The 20805-nt window shown below is 39.0% G+C and overlaps 1 protein-coding gene across 12 annotated transcripts in view; it reads left to right on the forward strand.

Annotated features, from left to right (window-relative positions):
- The window catches only part of FGD4 (FYVE, RhoGEF and PH domain containing 4), a 260303-nt gene that overhangs the window by 138544 nt on the left and 100954 nt on the right, over positions 1 to 20805 (forward strand). For 11 of the 12 annotated variants that reach the window (XM_060657965.3, XM_060657951.3, XM_060657950.3 and 8 more), the window contains 3 exons: positions 4772 to 4924; positions 13688 to 13871; positions 19012 to 19522. In XM_060657965.3, the coding sequence (XP_060513948.1) occupies positions 4772 to 4924; positions 13688 to 13871; positions 19012 to 19522 (848 nt within the window). Of the gene's footprint in view, positions 1 to 4771; positions 4933 to 13687; positions 13872 to 19011; positions 19523 to 20805 lie in introns of all 12 variants that reach the window. The other variant, XM_060657959.3, reaches the window with a different exon arrangement.

A 20805-nucleotide genomic window follows, 5' to 3' on the forward strand; every position in this document is an offset into this window, starting at 1 on the left:
AAACTGAGAGTCAGATGCTTAACCGACTGAGCATCTAGGTGCCCCTGTATCTTCATTTTTAATGGGGATCCTACTATACATATTTTTCTATAATATTTGTCTTTTATTTAATAATAAATACTAATTAGAGATCTTCCCAGTCTTATTTTTCTGTTTTTAACAACTATGTATATTTTCCATAATGTTGGGTTGACTATTCATGTACATATACTTTTACACATTCAGGACTATTTCCGTACATTAAATTCCTAGAGGTAGAATTCCTAGGTCCAAGGAAATTTCTGAAACTGTTGATCATATTTTCTTTTCTAAGATCCTTTGTGGTTTGCTTATCATTTTTCTGGAGAGTTTATTATGGAGCTCCAGAAGTTTGGGAAACAAATAGTTTTCTAAAATAAATTTCCTAACAGTGAATTTGTTCCCCTTGGCAAAAGAGTTGTAAACCATGAGTTTTATTTAAATAAATAAATAAATAAATAACAAAAAACTAGCTGATCTCTTAAACTAGGCATTTTAGGTAACACATGAGAGATAATGACTCTTCCTCAAACTAATGGGACAAATGGGGAGTTTTTGAAAGGATAATAGGAAAGCACTGTTGAAAAATGTCTTATGGGGTGTTTGGGTGGCTCAGTTGGTTAAGCATCTGACTCTTGATTTTGGCTCAGGTCATGATCTCTCATTTCATGAGTCTGAGCCCTATGTCAGGCTCTGTGCTGACAGAACTCGGAGCCTGCTTGGAATTCTCTCTCTCTCTCTGCCCCTCCCCTGCTCACACTCACGAGCTCTCTGTGTCTCTCTGTATCTCGCTCTCTCTCTGTTTCTCTCAAAATAAATCTTAAAAAAAAGTCATAATATTTTTCAGTGGAGAAACCTGGCAGACACCACCTTTCCCAGGGACCAAAGTTAGTATCAAATGTGATAGTCACATTGATAACATGCAGTGATGTAATACTGTTTACAGATGGGCACATTGCCTCTGTGATGTCCTGCCCTCAAACCCATAAACCCAATGTAATCATGAGACAACATTAGAGAAATTCAGTTTGAGGGGCATTGTACAAAACACTTGACTGTTACTCTTCAAAAGTGCTAATGCCCTACAAAACCAGCAAAGACTGAGTAACTCAGGTTGGGGTGCAGTAAGGAAACAATGAAAACTAAATGCAGTGTGATATTTTGGATCAGATCCTGTACCTGTAAAAGGGTATTAGTGGAAAAATTTGTCTTTATAAGACTTGTTTTTATAAGTGTGTTGTAATAGATGCTAACTTTAGGAACCTGAGTGTAGCTCCCTGTAAATCTAGGAATATTTCAAATTAAGTTTTTTTTAAGGTATCTCTTTACTCTGTATAGCGTACTCCTAAAAAATTTGTCTTCCCTGTAAAACTGCTTCTGTCCTCTTAAATCCAAGAGATCCTCTTGTCTCAAGGGGTGAAGTCCATCGACCTTTTACGGACTAGAGATGTGGTGCAGTTGGAAGAGATGTTATGAATGGTTGAGGCTGTGTAGACATGGCCATATCAAGGTCATAACAATGTTGCCTGGGGGCATGGGTGGTACTATGGCAAGAGATCAGGCATGAAGAATCAGAGAACTGAGTGGACTTTGCTTTGGAATGGATAGCCAAAGAGTAAGATGTGAAAAAGCCACTCAAGAATGATTTGGCAAAGTATAACAGCTTAGAACAAAATTTTGCAAATAGGAGACAAAGTCACCCTAACTAGTCATTATCTGCCACTCACAAATATGATACAAAAGAAGACAGATAAACTTAAGCTGTAGTGGCAACCTCTCCAGTTGGAACAGGGAGCCTTATGCAAAGATGAGGCTGGATTGAGAATATCTGAAGACTTTTGCAGTTAGCCTATGTCTAGACATTCCTTACAGAAGATATGACCCAGCAAGCGTAAATTAGTAACCCAAAGAGGAATGCAAAATGGGTAGGACCAGTGGTTGAAACTGGATTACCAATACTCAGGAGGAGACATTATTTAAATAGGACACTTTCCCCCACACTAACATAACGTAAACTAGTTGTATTTGTGCCCAAGATTAACTGTTTAATCACCTTCTTGGTAAATTGGAATCTAAAAGTTAATATAAAATTTCTTGAATGGGTGGACCACCTGGTTACAATTTTGGTTTCAGTTCTGTATTGTGTAATTGGCACCCAAATAAGAACTGTCTCCAAATGTGAGTAGGCTGAGTGCGTCATAGACACTCAAAAGTCTTTTGTATTGCTATTCCAAAGTGTCAGAAGATGAGCATTTAATAAAATGGTCCTTTTTTATGGCACATTTTCTTTACCATGATGTGTCTGACTTAGAGCAGTGGTCAGCAAACTTTTCCTGTAAGGGGCCAGACTGTAAATATTTTTGGCTTTGCAGCCACAACTAGTCTCTGTTGCCTATTTGTCATTGCCCTTTTTCCCCCCCTTAACCCTTTAAAAATGTGTTTTCTGTGTCTTTAACCATATTTTCATACTTTGTGATAGTGGCTGAAGTTTGTAGACTGGTATTAAGCAATGATCTAAAATCAAGTTTCTGGCTGTAGATTTTTTGCCACTGGCAAAAAAAAAAATGTTATAAACATGACTTTAATGGATTTATAAGAAAATAGAATATGTTGCTGATCTCTTACTGCAGGCATTTTGGCACATTCGTGGGAAATCTTCTCTAATAAATATGACACCTGCATAAAACACATCATGCCCTGAAAGTTTGCTCTCAGGAAATTGCCTAGTTTTTAATTTCAAGTTATTATTTATTCAAGACATTTTTTTGTTTCTAAATAGGCTAATTCTTTTTTTTTTTTTTAATATATATATATTTTTTTAACGTTTATTTATTTTTCAGACAGAGAGAGACACAGCATGAACGGGGGAGGGGCAGAGAGAGAGGGAAACACAGAATCGGAAGCAGGCTCCAGGCTCTGAGCCATCAGCCCAGAGCCTGACGCGGGGCTCGAACCCACAGACCGCGAGATCGTGACCTGAGCCGAAGTCGGACGCTGAACCGACTGAGCCACCCAGGCGCCCCTAAATAGGCTAATTCTTAAAGTGGTGTCATCTTTTAATGTGTAACAGTGTTGATCTATTTTTCAAAGATTCAGTATCCTCCCGTTTTCTCATTTAACCCATTAACTGCCTTCTTTTTATAGATTTGTTGCTATAGATCACATTCTTTCAGTGCCTCATTTTACAATTGCGTTATAGTTTCTGCCTCTGATTTGGAGCTAAGCTCTGGCTTTTCACTCTTTTGTCTCAAGGCCACACTTCCAGACCCCAGAAGGTGGCCTTTAGAACCACCAAACCATCCTTGAGATCACTGTGGAACCAACATCCCAATGCTCCTAAAAGACTAAGTGGTTGGATGTCATGCTACAGATTTTAGAGATAGACTTTGCCTACTTCACCCAGTTCTTCTAAAAAAGTAGATAGGCTCACACATTTAAAGATTCAACGTTTTATTTCTTCTGTTTACAATTGCAGTAATATGCTGTCAAATAATCTCTAGATCTTGCATTCAAAGCCTTCTGTTTGGCTAAAGAATGTTTAATCCAGCCAGCAGCTCATTTTAGCAGAAGGGTGTCTGATGAAAACCCACTTAATTTGTTTCAGCACTGGGTCTCTAAAACTTCTTGACAATACTTAAAACTGTTAATATCTTCTAAAACTTATTTTACCAAGATAAATTTCAAGGAGAATGCAGAAAATAAAGCAGTAGTATGTGCAGATTTTAATCAATACTGTTTAATAATCAATTGAAATAAAAGGGAATTTTTTTACTCAGTAAAAAGTTGATTGGGTTTTATTAGCTTTTCTTGTTTTGAATAATTAAGGCTTTTTATCTCTCCTAGTTTTGTTTTTAGTTATTTGGATTCTGTAAAAATGAAACTCTGTTTTTAAACCAATGATAGTTTCTTAAATGGATCATGATCTCCCTGGTAGAAATTGTATTTTCTCCTAAGCAGGGTCTAGTCTATTGTTAATATCACTATGTCAACTAGAAGAAAGGAAAGTTTGAGTAGTATAAAGAGAAAGCACTGGCACACGATTTCTTAAAAAGTCTCTGAAACTTATCAATTAACTTCTTAAATCAGGACTCAAAAAGTTTATCTATTTTTCTACATCTTGGTCTCATGATGCCTTTCAGTATCGACATTTTAGAGTTTTGAGCTATAAATATGACCGTATAATCGGTATAATCCTTTTGTTGAAAACATGGGTATTAGCTTACAGATGTAGATCTGGACTCTGGTAAACTAGTGAGTGAGGGAAGGGTATATGTATTTTTTCTTTATTCATCGAGCCGTTCTTCTAGAGTCGTTAGGTCAGCTGTCATGTTGGTGCTTTCCTGCTTTGTTCTTTAGAGTCACTCAATGACTGGTGACTGGCTGCTGGAAAGGAAAGCTTTCAGCAGATTAATGCTGGGGCCCTCCTGTCTTCTCCTTCACCAGTAGCAGCTGCATTCTGCCCTTTCTGTGGCCCTGAAAGGAAGGGAGGGAGGAAGAGAGGGAGTGTGTGTGTGGTGGGGGAGGAAGGGGCTCGATCTCTGTCAGCGTGCATTACCGAGGTTTCTCAACACATGGAATGAGATCTTTCCCAAGAAATTCTGTCAAGGCCAGTACACATGGGAAAAATATTTCTATGCTTAGTCTTGTAACTGTGATTGTTTTTGTTTTACGGGATAAAAAGGAATTTAGGTCATGTGACATAGCTGTGCTCCACCTCTGTATTTACCTGTCCTTTCTTTTTCAACTCTCCCAGGCATCAGTACCTGTCCAAAGATCACTCTAGTTCCACCTTGTGTGAAAAGCAGCACAACCCCACGGGTTGATCAGAATGTATCTGATGAAGAGGCTCAGGGAATAAATGGAAAAACGCCAGCAAAACACTCAGCTGCAAGTCCAAAGCCACAAGGTATGCTGGTGGGTTGTTTTTTCTTTTTCTTTTCCTTTTTTAATTAGATTGGGTGTTTTGTTCATTGGTGAAGGCTATCCAGAAGAATGATAATGACTAAGAAAGAGTTTTAAGCTTTCAATGGGAGGAATTGGGTGCATTTATTTTTTTCAGGGGAAAAAAAATCAGTCTCAGGCAGAGTTGGGTATTTGTTCTGCTCCTAAAACACCTTATACATTTTTTCTCTTAGGGTTCTTTTCGCATTGCTGGAATTACTGTCCCCTTACAGGGACACTTCATGTATTATGCTTGACCTCGTACAGGGCCTAACTTACTATTTGCATAATAAATGTGTGACAAATGAATGAGTGCTGTCAGAAAGTCAGTATGCCTTGCTAGATTTCAGAGGATCTGTGAAACAGATCATTGTAAAACCGTGCTTAACATACTTAGTAAATGTGATTTTCTACTGTTCAGGAACTGGGGCTTGAAAAGGCTTCACAGAAATTGAAATAAATGGCTCATCCATTCAGGAATTGAGCAGCCAACAAGGGGAGGAAACAATTATAATGGTGGAAATCTTTGAATATTTTGTTCAGGAACCATTTCCTTTTAGCAATAAATTTCTGGTGAACCAGGTATTAACTGTGAGAAGCACAAAATTACAGTTTTGATGGTACACAGTAAGGCCTTTGGAAACGTTAACACAAAGCTAAGCTCTACTATGATTTAATGTGTAGTTTCTGCCGAATAAATTTTTATTTATACCAAATGCTGAGCATTTTGATTTATGTTGTATTAACTTTGGTCTCTTTCCTGTTCTTGCAAGGAAAAAAGTGTTATAGAGAACCTATCATAAAAGAGTGACTGTTACTCTCTAAAGTTCTTATGTTTTTAGGATTTCTGAAAGAGACCTTTAAAAGGGGCTTATCTTCCAGATTATGGGACGTTTTCCTTTTTGTTCTCACTGGTAGCTGTATTTGTAGTCGTATCAAGTATGACTGTCAAGTAAGGTCAAATAATTGGTGCTTCCGATGAATGGTCCATTCATGAGTTTATAGCCTTTTATTTTGGCCATATTTCTCCCTATATAATTCATATGAATATGAACATAGACATTTTTTTGAGCATGATTTAAGCTATTTTATTTACAAAATACAAGGTTCCCTCTTGCTCATTAGACCTCAGCTGACAAAGATCAAATGAGGTAAGACTATAAAAAATGAATGCAATTCAGTTTTATGTAATTGCCCAGATCACAAACAGGAATTTCATTATTTAATAAAGTCTTTTTTGGGAAGATGCATTACTTCATTGTTTTTCATAGTTCATTGAGATAAATTACACAAGTGTCCTTCCTGAGCTATGTGCCAAAATAATCATATTCTTTAGAGAGACAACACTTGAGCTTGCTTTTGCTGTTTGTAGCTTAATGAAAGTTTAATAGAAGTCAGTATTTTGATATTTAAATACATATTTACTTCCTGTTTTGAATATGGGTTAATATAATTTTATATAACTATAGGGACTATTTTCAGATTTTAAATAAATGACTTTAGAGAACATTATACTTTTTAAAAGTACTCTCACTCATTGTTTGGCCCTTCCCTAGTTCCCCAGCTAAAATTTTAACCCCACCCTAACCCTTGATATTTTGTGTTTCCTCAAACGTATGTTGTGTTTTCACATTCACTGCAGTCTGACCTAGAATATATTTCACTCGTCCATCTTAGTTTTCTTCTGCCTTTGTACTGCCAGTCCCTCCATAGCAGAGCATGCCTTCAGCAACACTTGTTGAATTGGCTCCCAGCTCCATTACCATGTTTCCTCTATTTTGTTTCTGCTGTTCTTTGCTTAAGACTTGGAAGAATGTGTGCCATATAGAGAAAAACATTCAGGAGAGAAGGCTACATCTTGGTATTGTCAGATCAGCTGCCAAAGAGATTGAGGACTACTTATTGACCAAATGAAAGTGTTCTCCACCCTCTAGTGGAGAGAAGCTTACTTTTAATTTCTCCAAACTCTTAAGAATATTTGGATAACTGAAGGGGAGAAAGCAAAGGGATATCATGGGGACTTCCTGCACACATCAAGAGATTATCACACTGATATCTTTATTCCCACTTAATTGCAAATCGTGAATGGTGAGCCTACTGACGCTTTAAGCTCCATTATGTAATTTTAATTTAATTGAAGATGCTTATTTCTTTCTTGAGAGAGAGTGCACACATGAGTGGGGGGAGGGACAGAGGGAGAGGGAGAGAGAATCTTAAGCAGCGAGGCTTAGTCTCAGGACCGATCTCAGGACTTCTCAGCACCGTGAGATCACGACCTGAGCCGAAGTCAAGAGTCAACACTCAACTGACTGAGCCACCCAAGGGCCCTGAAAATTCTTATTTTAGATAAGTGTTCTCAACTGGAGACAATTTTGCAGCCCCACCCCGCACCCCAGCCCACCCACTCCATCCCACCCCACCCCACTGCCCATACTTGGTATTGTCTAGAGAATTTTTTGCTTGACACCATTTGTGGGAGTTTCTAATGGCAGCTAGTGGGCAGAGGCTAGGGATGCTGTTCAGCGTCTTACAATGCACAGGCCAGCCCCCTCAAAACAAAGAATTATCAGCTATGAAATGTCAGTAGTTTGAGAAACTCTGATCTGGATCCTCAAAAGAGCTCATAAATAAATGTGTTTTTTTTTCCTCATGTGGAGTGCTAATAATATCATAGCTACAATCTATTTTAGTGATATTTATTTTATTTATTTATTTTTAAATTTTTTTAATGTTTATTTTTTAGAGAGAGAGAGAGAGAGAGAGAGAGAGAGAGTGAGTGTGAGCAGGGGAGGGGCAGAGAGAGAGGGAGACACAGAATCCGAAGCAGGCTCCAGGCTCCGAGCTGCCAGCACAGAGCCCGACACGGGGCTCGAACTCAAAAGCCATGAGATCATGACCTGAGCCGAAGTGGGACGCTTAACTGACTGAGCCACCCAGGCGCCCCAATTTTAGTGATATTTAAAAGGAAGCACAATATTAAATACATTTATTCATGGTGATTATATACTAACGTGTCTGGAACAATATCAGGTTTCTATTTTTGTGTTTACTAGTAAGTAAGTCATGGGGATATAGTGTACAGCTTGGTGATTATAGTTAATAATACTGGATTTTGTATATTTGAAAATTGCCATGAGAAGAGATCTTCAAAGTTCTCATCACGTAAAAAAAAAATGTTAACTGTGTGGTGATGGATGTTAATTAGACCTTGGTGATCCTTTGGCAATATATACAAATATTGGATCATATTATACACCTGAAATGAAAATAATGTTGCATGTCATTATATCAATTAAATACCAACAAGTATTTTTGAAGAATTATGGTTTTTAAAACAATAAAAGTGCTAAATTTTAGATGACATAAGCTTACATATGAATGTAAGTAAGAGCCTGTAGCTTTTGAAATGGATTCCTTCAATAGTTAGGGCTTATTTTGCCTCAGCCTCAGAAATACCCTAAAGCCTTGGAAAACAATGGTTTATTCACTTCATACCGATCCTACCACTCAAACAAATAAATTACTGAGCAACTTCCAACATAAGTCTTTATTCTTGTTTACCACTTTTAATATTGGCCTATTTCCTGCCATGCTAGACATAACTCAAAATAACTTTCTTGGCAATTAAAGCTAATAGTTCTTTTTCTCTTGGGAGCTTTGATCCACAACATTCTCCATAGTTAATTATTTTGATAGAGCCTACATATTATCACTTATCAATCATTAAACCTTAATGTTTAAAAAGTATCATGAACTTTGAAACATTATTGCCTAAATAATTTAAGTAAATGTAAAGTACTCAAACCTATTCCATTTGCTCTTAAAGTAAAGCATTCTATGTGTAATGTCCCATTTTTAAAGTATAATATGTTATAAATGTATAATGCATTAATAATAGCCAGCTATATAGGACGCCTAGCTGGTTCAGTTGGTAGAACATATGACACTTGATCTCAGGGTCATGAGTTTGAGCCCATTTTTTTTTTAATGTTTATTTATTTTTGAAAGACAGAGCACAAATGGGGAAGGAGCATAGAGAGAAGAAGACACAATATCCGAAGCAGGCATCAGGCTCCGAGCTGTCAGCACAGAGCCCGACGCAGGGCTCGAACCCGCAAACCACAAGATCGTGACCTGAGTTGAAGTCAGACACTTAACCAACTGAGCCACCCAGGCGCCCCTCAAGCCCCATGTTAAGCGTAGGGTTTGCTTTAAAAAAAAAAAAAGGCCAACTATTGTTTTTCATAGTAAGTAAAATAAGAGTAACCAAATCTTCTGGTAATCCCCAAATTTAAACTGTTAATTTGGGGGTTTTTTTCATGTTCAGTAATTATTTTGGATGGTTGGATTTTTTTTAATGTTTACTTATTTTTGAGAGACAGAGTGTGAGCATGGGAGGGGCAGAGAGAGGGAGACACAGAATCCAAAGCAGGCTCCAGGCTCCAGGCTCCGAGCTGCCAGCACATAGCCCAACACGAGGCTCGAACTCAAAAGCCACGAGATCATGACCTGAGCCGAAGTGGGATGCTCAACCGACTGAGCCACCCAGGCGCCCCTGGATGGTTGGAAATTTTTAAGTAAATTGTTTTATTGTACTTATGGTCTATAAAATTGGCTGTAATAAGCCCATTTTATTATAGTCAACTAGATAATGTCAAACTTAGCATGTCCATAACTGGACTGCTAATCTTCCCTCCAAAAATTGCTTTACCTGTTTTGTCCCTTGATGAAAATTCCATCCTTCCAGTGGTTCAGGCTGAAGGTCTCCAGAGTCATCCTTGATTCCTCTCTCTTTCTCTCATACCTCACATTTATTCTTCCAGGAAGTCTACTTTTGTTTATTTATTTTTTAAGTTTATTTGAGAGAGAGAGAGCATGAACAAGGGAGGGGCAGAGGTAGAGGGAGAGACAATCCCAAGCAGGCTCCACACTCAGCACAGAGCCCCACACAGGGCTTGACAACTGTGAGAACATGACCTAAGCCAATGTCAAGAGTCCGAAGCTTAACTGCCTGAGCCACCCAATGGTCCCAGGAAGTCTGCTTTTAAAACATACCTGGAAACCAACGTTCCTCACTGCCTTCTTCTAAGTACTCTTGGCTCTTGGCTGAATTTCCACAGTACTCTCCTGACCCTTCTCCCTGCTTCTACCCTGTTTCTCTGCACTGTCAACATTGCAGCCAGAGTGACACAGTTGGACAGAAGTCCTGTCATGTTATTTATCTTCACAGAAGTCTGTGGCAACTTCTCATTTCACTCAAAGTCACTATTCTTACAGTGTTCCCCAAGATTCTACATTATCATGCCCTCCCTCTGACCTCAGTACCTACTCTTGCCTGTTTGCTGCTTTGACTTCAGTCACATTGGCTTCCATTATCTCTAGCTTGTTCTCTACTTGATGGCATGCTCTTCCCAAGGTAACTCCCCCAACTTCCAGGCTTCTTCAAATCTGCACCTTTCCAAGAGGCCCCCTTTGAATGCCCTACTTAATACTGCAATCTGCACTTCCTACCATATTCCAGATCCCTTTAATCTTGTTCTGAGCCCTCCCCCTTCTTTCTTAGCTCTCACCACCTTCTCATATATGGTTTACTTATTGGACTTTTTTGTTTCATTTCCTTTGCTCATTGATAATATCAAGTGGATAGAACTTAATACGTATTCAGTAATACTGAATTAATTTAAAAATTTTAAAGCTCTGTATAGATATGTAAGAATTGCTGTAGGATATATATTTTGGAAATGTCAAGTTCTTTTTTTTTTTAATTTTTTTTTTTTATTAACGTTTATTTATTTTTGAGACAGAGAGAGACAGACCATGAACAGGGGAGGGGCAGAGAGAGAGGGAGACACAGAATCTGAAACGGGCTCCAGGCTCTGAGCTGTCAGCACAGAGCCCGACGCGGGGCTCAAACTCACGGACTGTGCGATCATGACCTGAGCTGAAATCAGACGCTTAACCGACTGAGCCACACAGGCGCCCCTGGAAATGTCAAGTTCTTAATGGTTCTGTAAATTTATACTCCCTCCCAGAATGTGTGAGATTTCATATTGTCTGATTCCCTCACTGACGTTTGGTATTGTCAGATTTAAATTTTTTTGTTAACTTGACGGTGCTGAAATAGAATCGTATTTTAAATTTAATTTTCATTTCCCTAATTATTAGCGAGGTTGAACACTGTTTTTCTTACTTTACATCCCTTGGGCTACAGCGGGAAGAAGTAGTAAGTTAAGTTTCAGGATTGAACTGGAGGTGCTGATAGAACACCGAGGAGATGTCCAGAAAGCATTTGGAAGTTGGATAAAAGAAAGATGAGAAATGATGAGAGAGGAGGTGGGGGAGGGAAAGACAGTCATTTTTACATCAGTTACAGATTTTGACCAAAATACACATTATTTCCCCCTAGGACCGTGTTTCTGATGCGTTAGCCATTCATGCATCATCTTGAGATTTTTGTCATATACCTGTAACATTTGTACTCTTTTATTTAAGATGTGCATATTTACTTTATTTTCCATTTGGGTTGTCTCCCTTTGCTGAGATAGATGCCTCCTCTGTGCTTCTAAAACACCCCAATGCCCACCTTTCCCAACATCGCTAAGCTGTTTCCTCACTAGACGATGAACTCCTTGATAACACTAATTTGTTCCTTCGTGTATTCCACAAATTTGCCAAGCACTGTGCATGTGGTTACTGTGAATATATTTGTGATCAAAATAAACTTGTTTCTTACCCTCACAGAACGCCAATCTTGTGAAAGAGAAAGCTTTATATCTCTAATATACTTACTGTTTTATTTCTGGTTGGTGCAATACTGTTTGACTACCTAATCATAATAATTTATTATAAACACTTTGGAGAAAAAGTACACTATCCTCTGAAACAGTTTAAGAGATAGGCATAGTTGAGACAGGAAAATGCCTGATATGTATATATCTCCACAGGAAATTTTTCCTTAAAATTGACAAATGTCACACTTATTTCGGTATGTATCATCTTATTTGAGTTTTCTAAGCATCTAAGAGAGTCTGATATGTAATAAGTAAGTCATGTTCACTGAGTAAACTCTGGATGGATGAGTTACAAGAATTTCATAACAATATTTATATAACCATTTTTACCGGGCTATAAAGAACATATTCACTCCCTTTTTTGAATATTCTAATTAGGAATGTTGAAATTATTTCTGATATTAAAACTGCTTTTTTGGTGGGATCTTGTCCTACTTTGCTATTTTGGTATATATTCTACACAGGAAATTTTTCCTTAAAATTGACAAATGTCACACTTACTTAAGTCCCTTCTTTTTCAATGGATACTATATTTAACCATCCCCACTGAGCAGATCTTGGAAAATAATTCCATTTCCATATAAAAGAAGCATATCATTTTTTTAATCGGGATTTTCTTCTTGCCTCAAAAGGGAATGAGGTGAATTAATTATTCTACCTCTAGTTCATTGTGATATGTTTTTCTTCTTCTTCTCTGAAAGAATTGATAACTGGCATAGAAATGATGACATCTGGGCCAGTGAGCATCAGGCAACTGTCAGCTAGCCGAGTTTATAGAAGAAATGAGATGACTAAAAACCAGGATAACCAGCTGGGGGAAAATGGGGCATGTAATTAGGAGACATGATTCTCCTCCCTTCTTCTGGAAGTTAGAAGGGTTTAAAAAAAGAAAAAAGATGATTTTATTTAATTTGTTAGAACCAGTTATAGAAAAATACATACATGTTCTATAATCCTTTGCCCAGAATGTTAATCTAAGAGGCAAAGTATATTGATTTTCAAAACTGAAGTAATTCCTATACTGGTAAAGCACTTACGGCATATTATATTTTCTCATCTACAGAATTCCTCATCTGTTAAGAGAAATTCTGTGGATTTTAGGATTTCAGGAAATGATCTGTTAACTGAGGGAAGGGCTTAGTAGTAAGCAACGAATCTGTGGTGTATTAATACAAGGCAACAATTAACATAGCAGACAATACTAGTAGAACTCCTATCACCCCTTTTGCTGGATGTGTGATGAGGAGCAGTGCTGGAGGAGGAAGGAGCTAGAGTCTGGGTACCAGTCATGGAATCAGATCAGCCTTATTCCTCCAGGCCAATCACTTAACCACTCTGAGCCTTCATAGACATAAGAGGTGAATAACGCTACCTACCTCAAAGGACTGTGATGCAAAAGATTTCCTCTAAGATCAAATGAGATAAGGAGTTTTTGTTAAATGGGAAGATGCTACAGTAATTACTGTTGTTTGATGTTGTTTTGTTGGCTTTTATGTCTAATTTACTAGCTTTGGATTCTGGTATATTACTTAACACTCTGTTGTTAGAAAATCTGTTTTGTAGCAAGCAGTGTATCCCTGGGAATTAGTTTCAAACTTAGTACTTTCTTTTCTCTGTTTAGATAAATAACTGCTGTGTTATCTCTAATAGGCTTGGGAAGGTCATAGAAATATATAGATCCTTAGATGTTTAATAAGGCCATATTTAAAATGACCTAAAATTAAAAGAACCGCTTGATTCTTGGAGATGGGATTTCCACAGGACACAGCGAATGTCTAAGATAGATAGAAGTCTGTTGATTAAGATTCAATACAGACTTGACAGACCCCTTTACAGAAGCTTGATAATGCTGAAGATTTTTGCATGAGATATGAAATATGTTTGTTGTGGAACACATCTTAGTGAAATATTCAATTGTTTTCATTTTTTGTCGACAGTGCCTCCAAAGCCATTACATCTGCAGAATCCACCTTCGTCTAATATACACCAAACTCCCAGGCATAAAGCTTTATCTAGTGCAAAACCAAGGATGGAGGAAGTTAAACCTGCCTCTGCTTCTTGTGTCTCAAAAGAAAAACCCAGCAAGGTATCTGATCTCATCAGTCGCTTTGAAGGAGGCAGGTAAGAGCTAGTATACAATGGGAAAAGGACGTGGGGAGAGAAAAGCTGTTTGTTTCATTTTAAGATGATAGAGTAATAGATTCTGTAATTCAAAAGTATTTTATTCTACTAGGTTTGGTAGGCTTTTGGAAAGAGTAAATTTTAAAAATATTTAAACTTGCCCTAATATGAATTACCATTTTCTGTATATGACCGGTGTGTAGCACTCTGTGCCAGAAGCTTTTTTATCATGCTGTGTGCTGTATAGATCAATAGATACACTCTCTCATTTCCTTTGTATCTGCCTGTGTCACTCTGGGTTACTCCATTGCATCCTTCTGTTTGTGGCTAGATGTCTGGGTTGGAAGAGCAGGAGGTTGCCTCTATCTCTTTGTTTCTCACTTTGTATGTTTGTGCATGTAGTTTTTGCCGGCCTGTGCCATCTCTATGGCCTTCTTTCTGACCCACTTTATTTAACAGGAGTCTTCAGTACCCATTCAGTCCCTAGTCCCCTCTCTTCCCTCCTTTGTAAGGAGGAGATATTGCCAGCAGCAAAATGCATGCTCAGTTTTGCATTTATTAGATATAATTTTATATTCTTTAGTCCTAATGTTTCAAAAAAAAGTAGGTGAAAAGTGTATTTCTCACTTAAAGATAAAAATAAACTCATATATGACCTCAGTTGCTTTTTCTTGGAATGCCCATCACTGATGTAAGTAGAAGTTTTTAAAAAAAAATTTGTCAGAGGATTTTAATTTTATCTGTCACCAAAAGTCTGTATTTAATTAAGCAACATATATAGCCTCCCTTTCATCCTTGAAGCTAAATGTTTCCATTTATTCTGGTGTAATACTTGGGAATGGTTTCCCACTGGGTGATTTCATGATTTATTTGCAGGATGTATTGTTATTTATATAGTGGATCATAGCTTGGAAATACTTCAAAAATCTTCTGAAAATTGTGACCAAGTGCAAAACTACAATGTCCCTCATTTAAAATGCTGGGGTGCCTGGGTGGTTCACTCGGTTAAGTGTCTGACTTGGGCTCAGGTCATGATCTTGTGGTTCGTGGATTTGAGCCCCATGTCGGGCTCTGTGCTTAACAACTCAGAGCCTGGAGGGTGATTTGGATTCTGTGTCTCCCTCTCTCTCTGCCCCTCCACCAATTTGTGCTCTCACTCTCTCTCTCTCTCTCTCTCAAAACGAATAAACATTTAAAATAAAATGAGACTATAGTAACAAGTTCTTGACAAAAGGAGTCCAGAAGCTTGTCTTCATTTTTCATTCCCAATCAATTGTGGGCACTTGAGTCATAAACACTAAAACTTCAACATCTTTCCCTCTGAAGTAGGAATTTTAATACCTTTGCTACCTTAAATTATAGTAATCTTTACTAGAATGATTTAGGAAAGAACAGTTAAATTTTTTTTTTCTCAGGGCAAGTTGATTCAGTAGCACAGAGAATGACCCTTAACGTGTGCAGATTCCCAGGGCCAAATCCAGTGACTGCATAATATCAGGAAATATCAGGAAGGCCTGGAGCCGGGACCCCTGTCTGTAGTGCATACCTGGTCTGGGGGTGGCTTTAGAAAGCCCATGGGGCACCTGGGTGGCTCAGTCGGTTGAGCGTCCAACTTCAGCTCAGGTCATGATCTCGCTCGCGGTCGGTGAGTTCGAACCCCACGTCGGGCTCTGTGCTGACAGCTTGGAGCCTGGAGCCTGCTTTGGATTCTGTGTCTCCCTCTCTCTCTGCCCTCCCCCGCTCATGCTCTGTCTTTCTCTCTCTCAAAAATAAATAAACATTAAATAAAAAGATTTAAAAAAAAAAAAGAAAAGAAAAGAAAGAAAGCCCTGAGTGGGTCAGTATTAACAGGTTGAGCCTTCTGATTCTCACCATTTTGGTAACCCAACTGTTTGCATTCCTGCCCATACACAAAATGGACGTAGTTTTTCCACCTGTTAATACCAGTTTTCTTTGACTCTTTCAAACCTCACAGATTCAAAGTCATTTTTTGATGCAAAGTTTGAAGGTTGTATCTAAAGAGAGATGTTGTGGCTTAGGACATTTTAAGCAAACTGGCTTTAAGTGTAGATAGAATGTAACGTGAGCATTTTGGCAAATCTGGTGAAGGGGTGTTACTTGTAGCAGAGTCTGCTGCCAGTTTTAAAAAACGATTGTCTGTTCTTAGTGAGGTATTACTAGTAGGAACTGGCCCTAAAAGTGTGTGAATGGGTTAGCATTGCATTGAGTCTACAGGACTTGAATGGAAGTTGTATTTCCTGTTGAGTGATGTCCATGCGCCTACAGTGTGTGCAGCTCTCAGGTTTCACCCCAGTTATTACAACTCAGACTAGCATTTTGTGGAATAGAGATTCATCAGGCCAAGTTACCACAGTAAACTGACAGGAAGAGTGGGATCATAGACCACCAACTATTAGACCACCCTATTAAGACTTTACCTAGGAATCAGAATTTTGCTCTGCAGTAATGCAGGTAACACTATTAAGATGAATGATTTGGAGGATGTCGTTGGAGCATGTAAATTTTATTTACTTATTTATGTATTTATGTATGTATTATTAGGTTTTTTGGTTTTTTGGGGTATAAGACAAACTGGTATTTTTAACCTATGAAAGATTTCAGGATTATAGAAAGAAATAACATCTTCCGTGAAACTGAACACTGGTTTTCCTAAGGCACTTCAAGGCCAACTGTTTTTCCGCACGGTCTGGTGTCCACAAACCAGCAGGAATATATGTATTGGCTCAACCACTGCTTTTACTTACCTCTCCCCACCTTATCCCTATCCCACCTCTACCTGCATATCCCCTGCATGTTACTTATTACAGGAAGTTCTTATCTTTCACGCCTAACTATTCTTTCCAAAAATCCCAAGCAAGTCTAAAGTTTGGTTCAGAAGATCTGCTGAGGATTTTTCTATTGGGTTTCTGGACACTGATGTTGGCAGGAAAAGGAAGACCATACCATTCAAATGTCCAAAGACTGCTTGAGAAATTGTCTAGGCTAAGGGTATACTCTCCCAGAAGGCAAATATTAATGGTGGAGTATGTGATATTTATTTATATTGACAACGACCAACTTTATATATGTGACATTTTCCCCTGCCAGATTTTTCCTTCCCTTCCTGTGATGCTGAGCCTACCTTGTCTTTTTTTCCTCCCTCATTACCTTATTGCTGTCTGTTGTTCTCTGTTCCATTCTCCAGTCCAGATCAGCAGTGTCCAGGAGGAGTAGAATGAAGGGAGAAGGAAATGCACATCTCAGCACTGTCCGTGAACCGTGTTGCTGTGTCCTCTACCCTGTAACATCAGTCTGCTCTGGGGAAGAGGCCACCTCTGGACTTTATTCCCACATTTTATATGCAGCCTGATCCCTTGCTTCTCACTCCATCTTTCATGTTCTAGTGTGTTACAATGTGGGGTTAAGACCATGGAATTTAGAGTCAGTCTTTACGGTTTGGACTCTAGCTTTATCATTTCTTAGCCATGTGATGCCACCACGTTATGTAAGTGTCCAAGCTTCAATTTCCCTATTTTGGGGTCCTGTTTTCAATTATTATGAGTAGAAACAAATAATGTAAAGAATACCGTGTACTTTCCAGCACTTAATAAATGTTAGCCACTGGGCGTGCCTGGGTGGCTCAGTTAGTTGGGCGTCCGACTTTGGCTCAGGTCATGATCTCGCTGTCCAGAGTTCTAGCCCCACATCAAGCTCTGTGCTGACAGCTCGGAGCCGAGAGCCTGGAGCCTGCTTCAGATTCTGTGTCTCCCTCTATCTGTCTGCCCTTCCCCCTCTCATGCCCTGTCTCTGTCTCTGTCTCTCTCTCTCTCTCTCTCTCTCTCTCTCAAAAATAAATAAACATTAAAAAAAACTTTAAAATAAATGTTAGCTGCTGTTATGAATTACTGCCATGATCACCATCACAATCACAGTTACTCATTGCTGATTACTGAGCACTTTCCTATTTCCAGCACTGTGCTAAACGGTGGGGGTAAAACAGAGAGAACATGATAGGCATGTTCCGCGCCCTCACAGACTACTAGTCTGTACTCATTTTTGTCTCCTTATTAGGTCATAGGAATCTCTCCAAGACTGCAGCCCAGAGATTTATGTTTTTCCACCCTGGAATCCTAGATTAAAATGTTATGCAAATATTTCTATGGGGACATTGTAATATATTGGTGGTTAGGTTCCATTGTATACTATTAAGAGTTATATATAATATCAAGTAATAACAAGGGCTTTAAGGAAGACTAAAATGAGATGTGTAGTTGGTGGTAGAGTATGCTATAATAGAATAATCCAGGAGGTGATGTCTGAGCAGAATCCTGAATGAGGGGAAGGAGTCAGCCTTCCCATACCTAAGACATACCAATGTCTTAGGGAAGTTGTCTGGGCAAAGAGAACAACAGCTGCAGAGATCCTTAGATGCACACATTGGCTTGTTGGGAATGTGGGAGTAGCAAGGAGGCAGGAGGGGCAGGAGCACGGCAAGGGAAAAGAATGGAAATGAACGAGGCTGGGGCTAGCAGGGGCTTGTGTGTACACAATCCTGAGCCATTGTCAGAATGCTAGGCTACCTGTAAGTGTACAGGGTGCCCTCAGAGAGTTCGACCTCCGTGGTTGACCTAGAGAGATGGATTCCAAGGGGTGGAGAGTGGAAGCAGAGAGATAAGTTAGGTTATGGCAAAGCAGGTGACAAAGTTTCTGAGAATATGTGTTCCGCTTTCCAAACAAAAGTAACCTTTGGTTTTCAACCTGTTGATAAACTGAGGGGCTGACTATACTTGTTTTTAAAATGTTATGAAAGTAAAATCTTGGAAAAAGATGGCTTTATTAACTATAAATGTTTCTCACATCTCTGTCCTTACAAATGAGCCATACTGATAAACAGCCTAAGGAAATGTTCCAGACCCTGTAGCTAATGCTCAGTCTTATCATCTTTATTGAAATGTTTATTTAAGGGTGTATAGTATCCCAAGAGACTGAGAACTATACCCGCCTATTCTAATCCACATTTCTAAAACCGTCAGAGGAAAGTCTTCACTAAATACCTCCTTTCAGCTGGAATAAGCTGGTCTGTCTTATAGAACTTTCCCATGCCAGTGTTTTCACCCTTCTTTTGTATTTTATCTTCTAGCACATTATCAAATTACAGTGATTTGAAGAAAGATTCTGCTGTGCACCTGAATGCTCCTAGGACACCAGGAAGGCATAAATTGACAACCACCCCTCAGCAAAAGCTCCTCTCCCAGCATCCACCACAGAAGCAGGGAAATGACACAGATCCAACTCAGGGTGTACAGACTGGTGTGGCTAATGGTGTGATGGCAGCACAAAACCAGATGGAGTGTGAGGAGGATAAAGCGGCCACTCTTAGCCCAGATACTCCTATTCAAACTTCAGAACCCTTGCTTGCTATGAACTTAGTGAATGGAGAAGGAAAGGAGAAAACTACCACAGAACCCGCATCACCCACGGCAAATGACTATGATGGAAACGCGTCGGATAGTAGCTGCAGGACCTCCACTGTCAGCCAAGTGCTCCCCCTAGAAGAAGGAAGGGCAGATGCGGAAGCAAACGTGCAAGAGCGGGAAGATGGAGAAAGCCCTCTGGAACAGGAACAGCTGGACCAGCACCAGGAGATGAAGGTAAAGCTGGAGACTGGCTCAGAAGTAGGAGGAAGCACCACCTGTTCCACTACTGTCTTAAAACTCTACTTAATAGCACTCGTGAAAGCAATGAGTCAGATCACCCACACTACCAGTTAAAAGTTTTAAGCTCTAGCTGCTAATGGATGTTTCCTCTACTCTATGAGAAAATACTTCACTTTTTCTTGTGTAGTTTCTGTTGATCTTTCTCTTGTGATTTCAAGAGTCAGAACGTTCTGAAGACTTTAATGTAGGAAAACCACAAGCTTATTGTTTTTACTTGCATAGGAAGAAAATGTTCTTTGTTGCTCTAGATGTTAGGGACACATCCCTAGTATATTTACGGGATAAGCAAGAAGAAATTGTATACTCTTTGCTTTTCAGACATTTCTAATCTAGACCTGGAAGAGTAACTTGAACCAGCAAATGTTTCAAGTAAGGACAGAAATATGGAGGGGGTGGGGTACCCGGGTGGCTCAGGCAGTTAAGCATCCAATTCTTGATTTTGGCTTGGGTCATGATCTCACAGTTGGAGAGTTCAAGCCCAACATCAGGCCCTGTGCTGACAGTGTGGAGCCTGCTTGGGACTCTTTCTCTGCCCCTCCCCGACCCAAGCACGCACACATGCTCTCTCTGCGTCTCTCAAATAATAAAAAAAACAAAAATTTTTAAAAAGGATGCAAATATGGAATTATTCACAAATTATTCCGCAGATTATAACCATAACTCTTTCCAGGCTTCTAATTTAAAAATTTTTTCTAACTAGTATGGTTTTAAAACAATTGACTTAATCTTGGATTTAAAGATGATCTCTTTAAAGATCATCTTAGTTCAGCAATTCATTTATAGAAGTAGAAACAGTTCTAGAAATCACTTCCAGAAAGTTCATGTGATTCTCTGGGGTCACAACAATAGCCTGGACCTCTTGGTGTTCTGACTCACAGGCCAGTACTGTGTCCCTGATGCAAGAAATCACAAACTTAAGTGCCTGAATGCAGGAAATGTCAATGAATACGGCATCCATGAGTAATGTACTAGAGAGAGGTGAGGCTGTGGCAAAATGGAAGTTCACATCCTTTCTAAAGAGGGCTGCAGTTCATTGAACTGCTTGAATGGCATTTCTGCCTGTGTGCAAAATCTAAGCTCACAAGGAGCTGATTTGCTGGTGAGATACGTTCATAATTTACTTGTGCTATAGCAGAAGCTTTGATACAATTCTTATAACAAGACCATTGCATTTGTATTCTTTATTCATGTCAATATAGTGCTTTGAAGAGATTAAT

This window comes from Panthera onca, chromosome B4 (genome assembly GCF_046562875.1).
Source record: "Panthera onca isolate mPanOnc1 chromosome B4, mPanOnc1 haplotype 2, whole genome shotgun sequence".
In the NCBI taxonomy this organism is placed as follows: Eukaryota; Metazoa; Chordata; class Mammalia; order Carnivora; family Felidae; genus Panthera; species Panthera onca.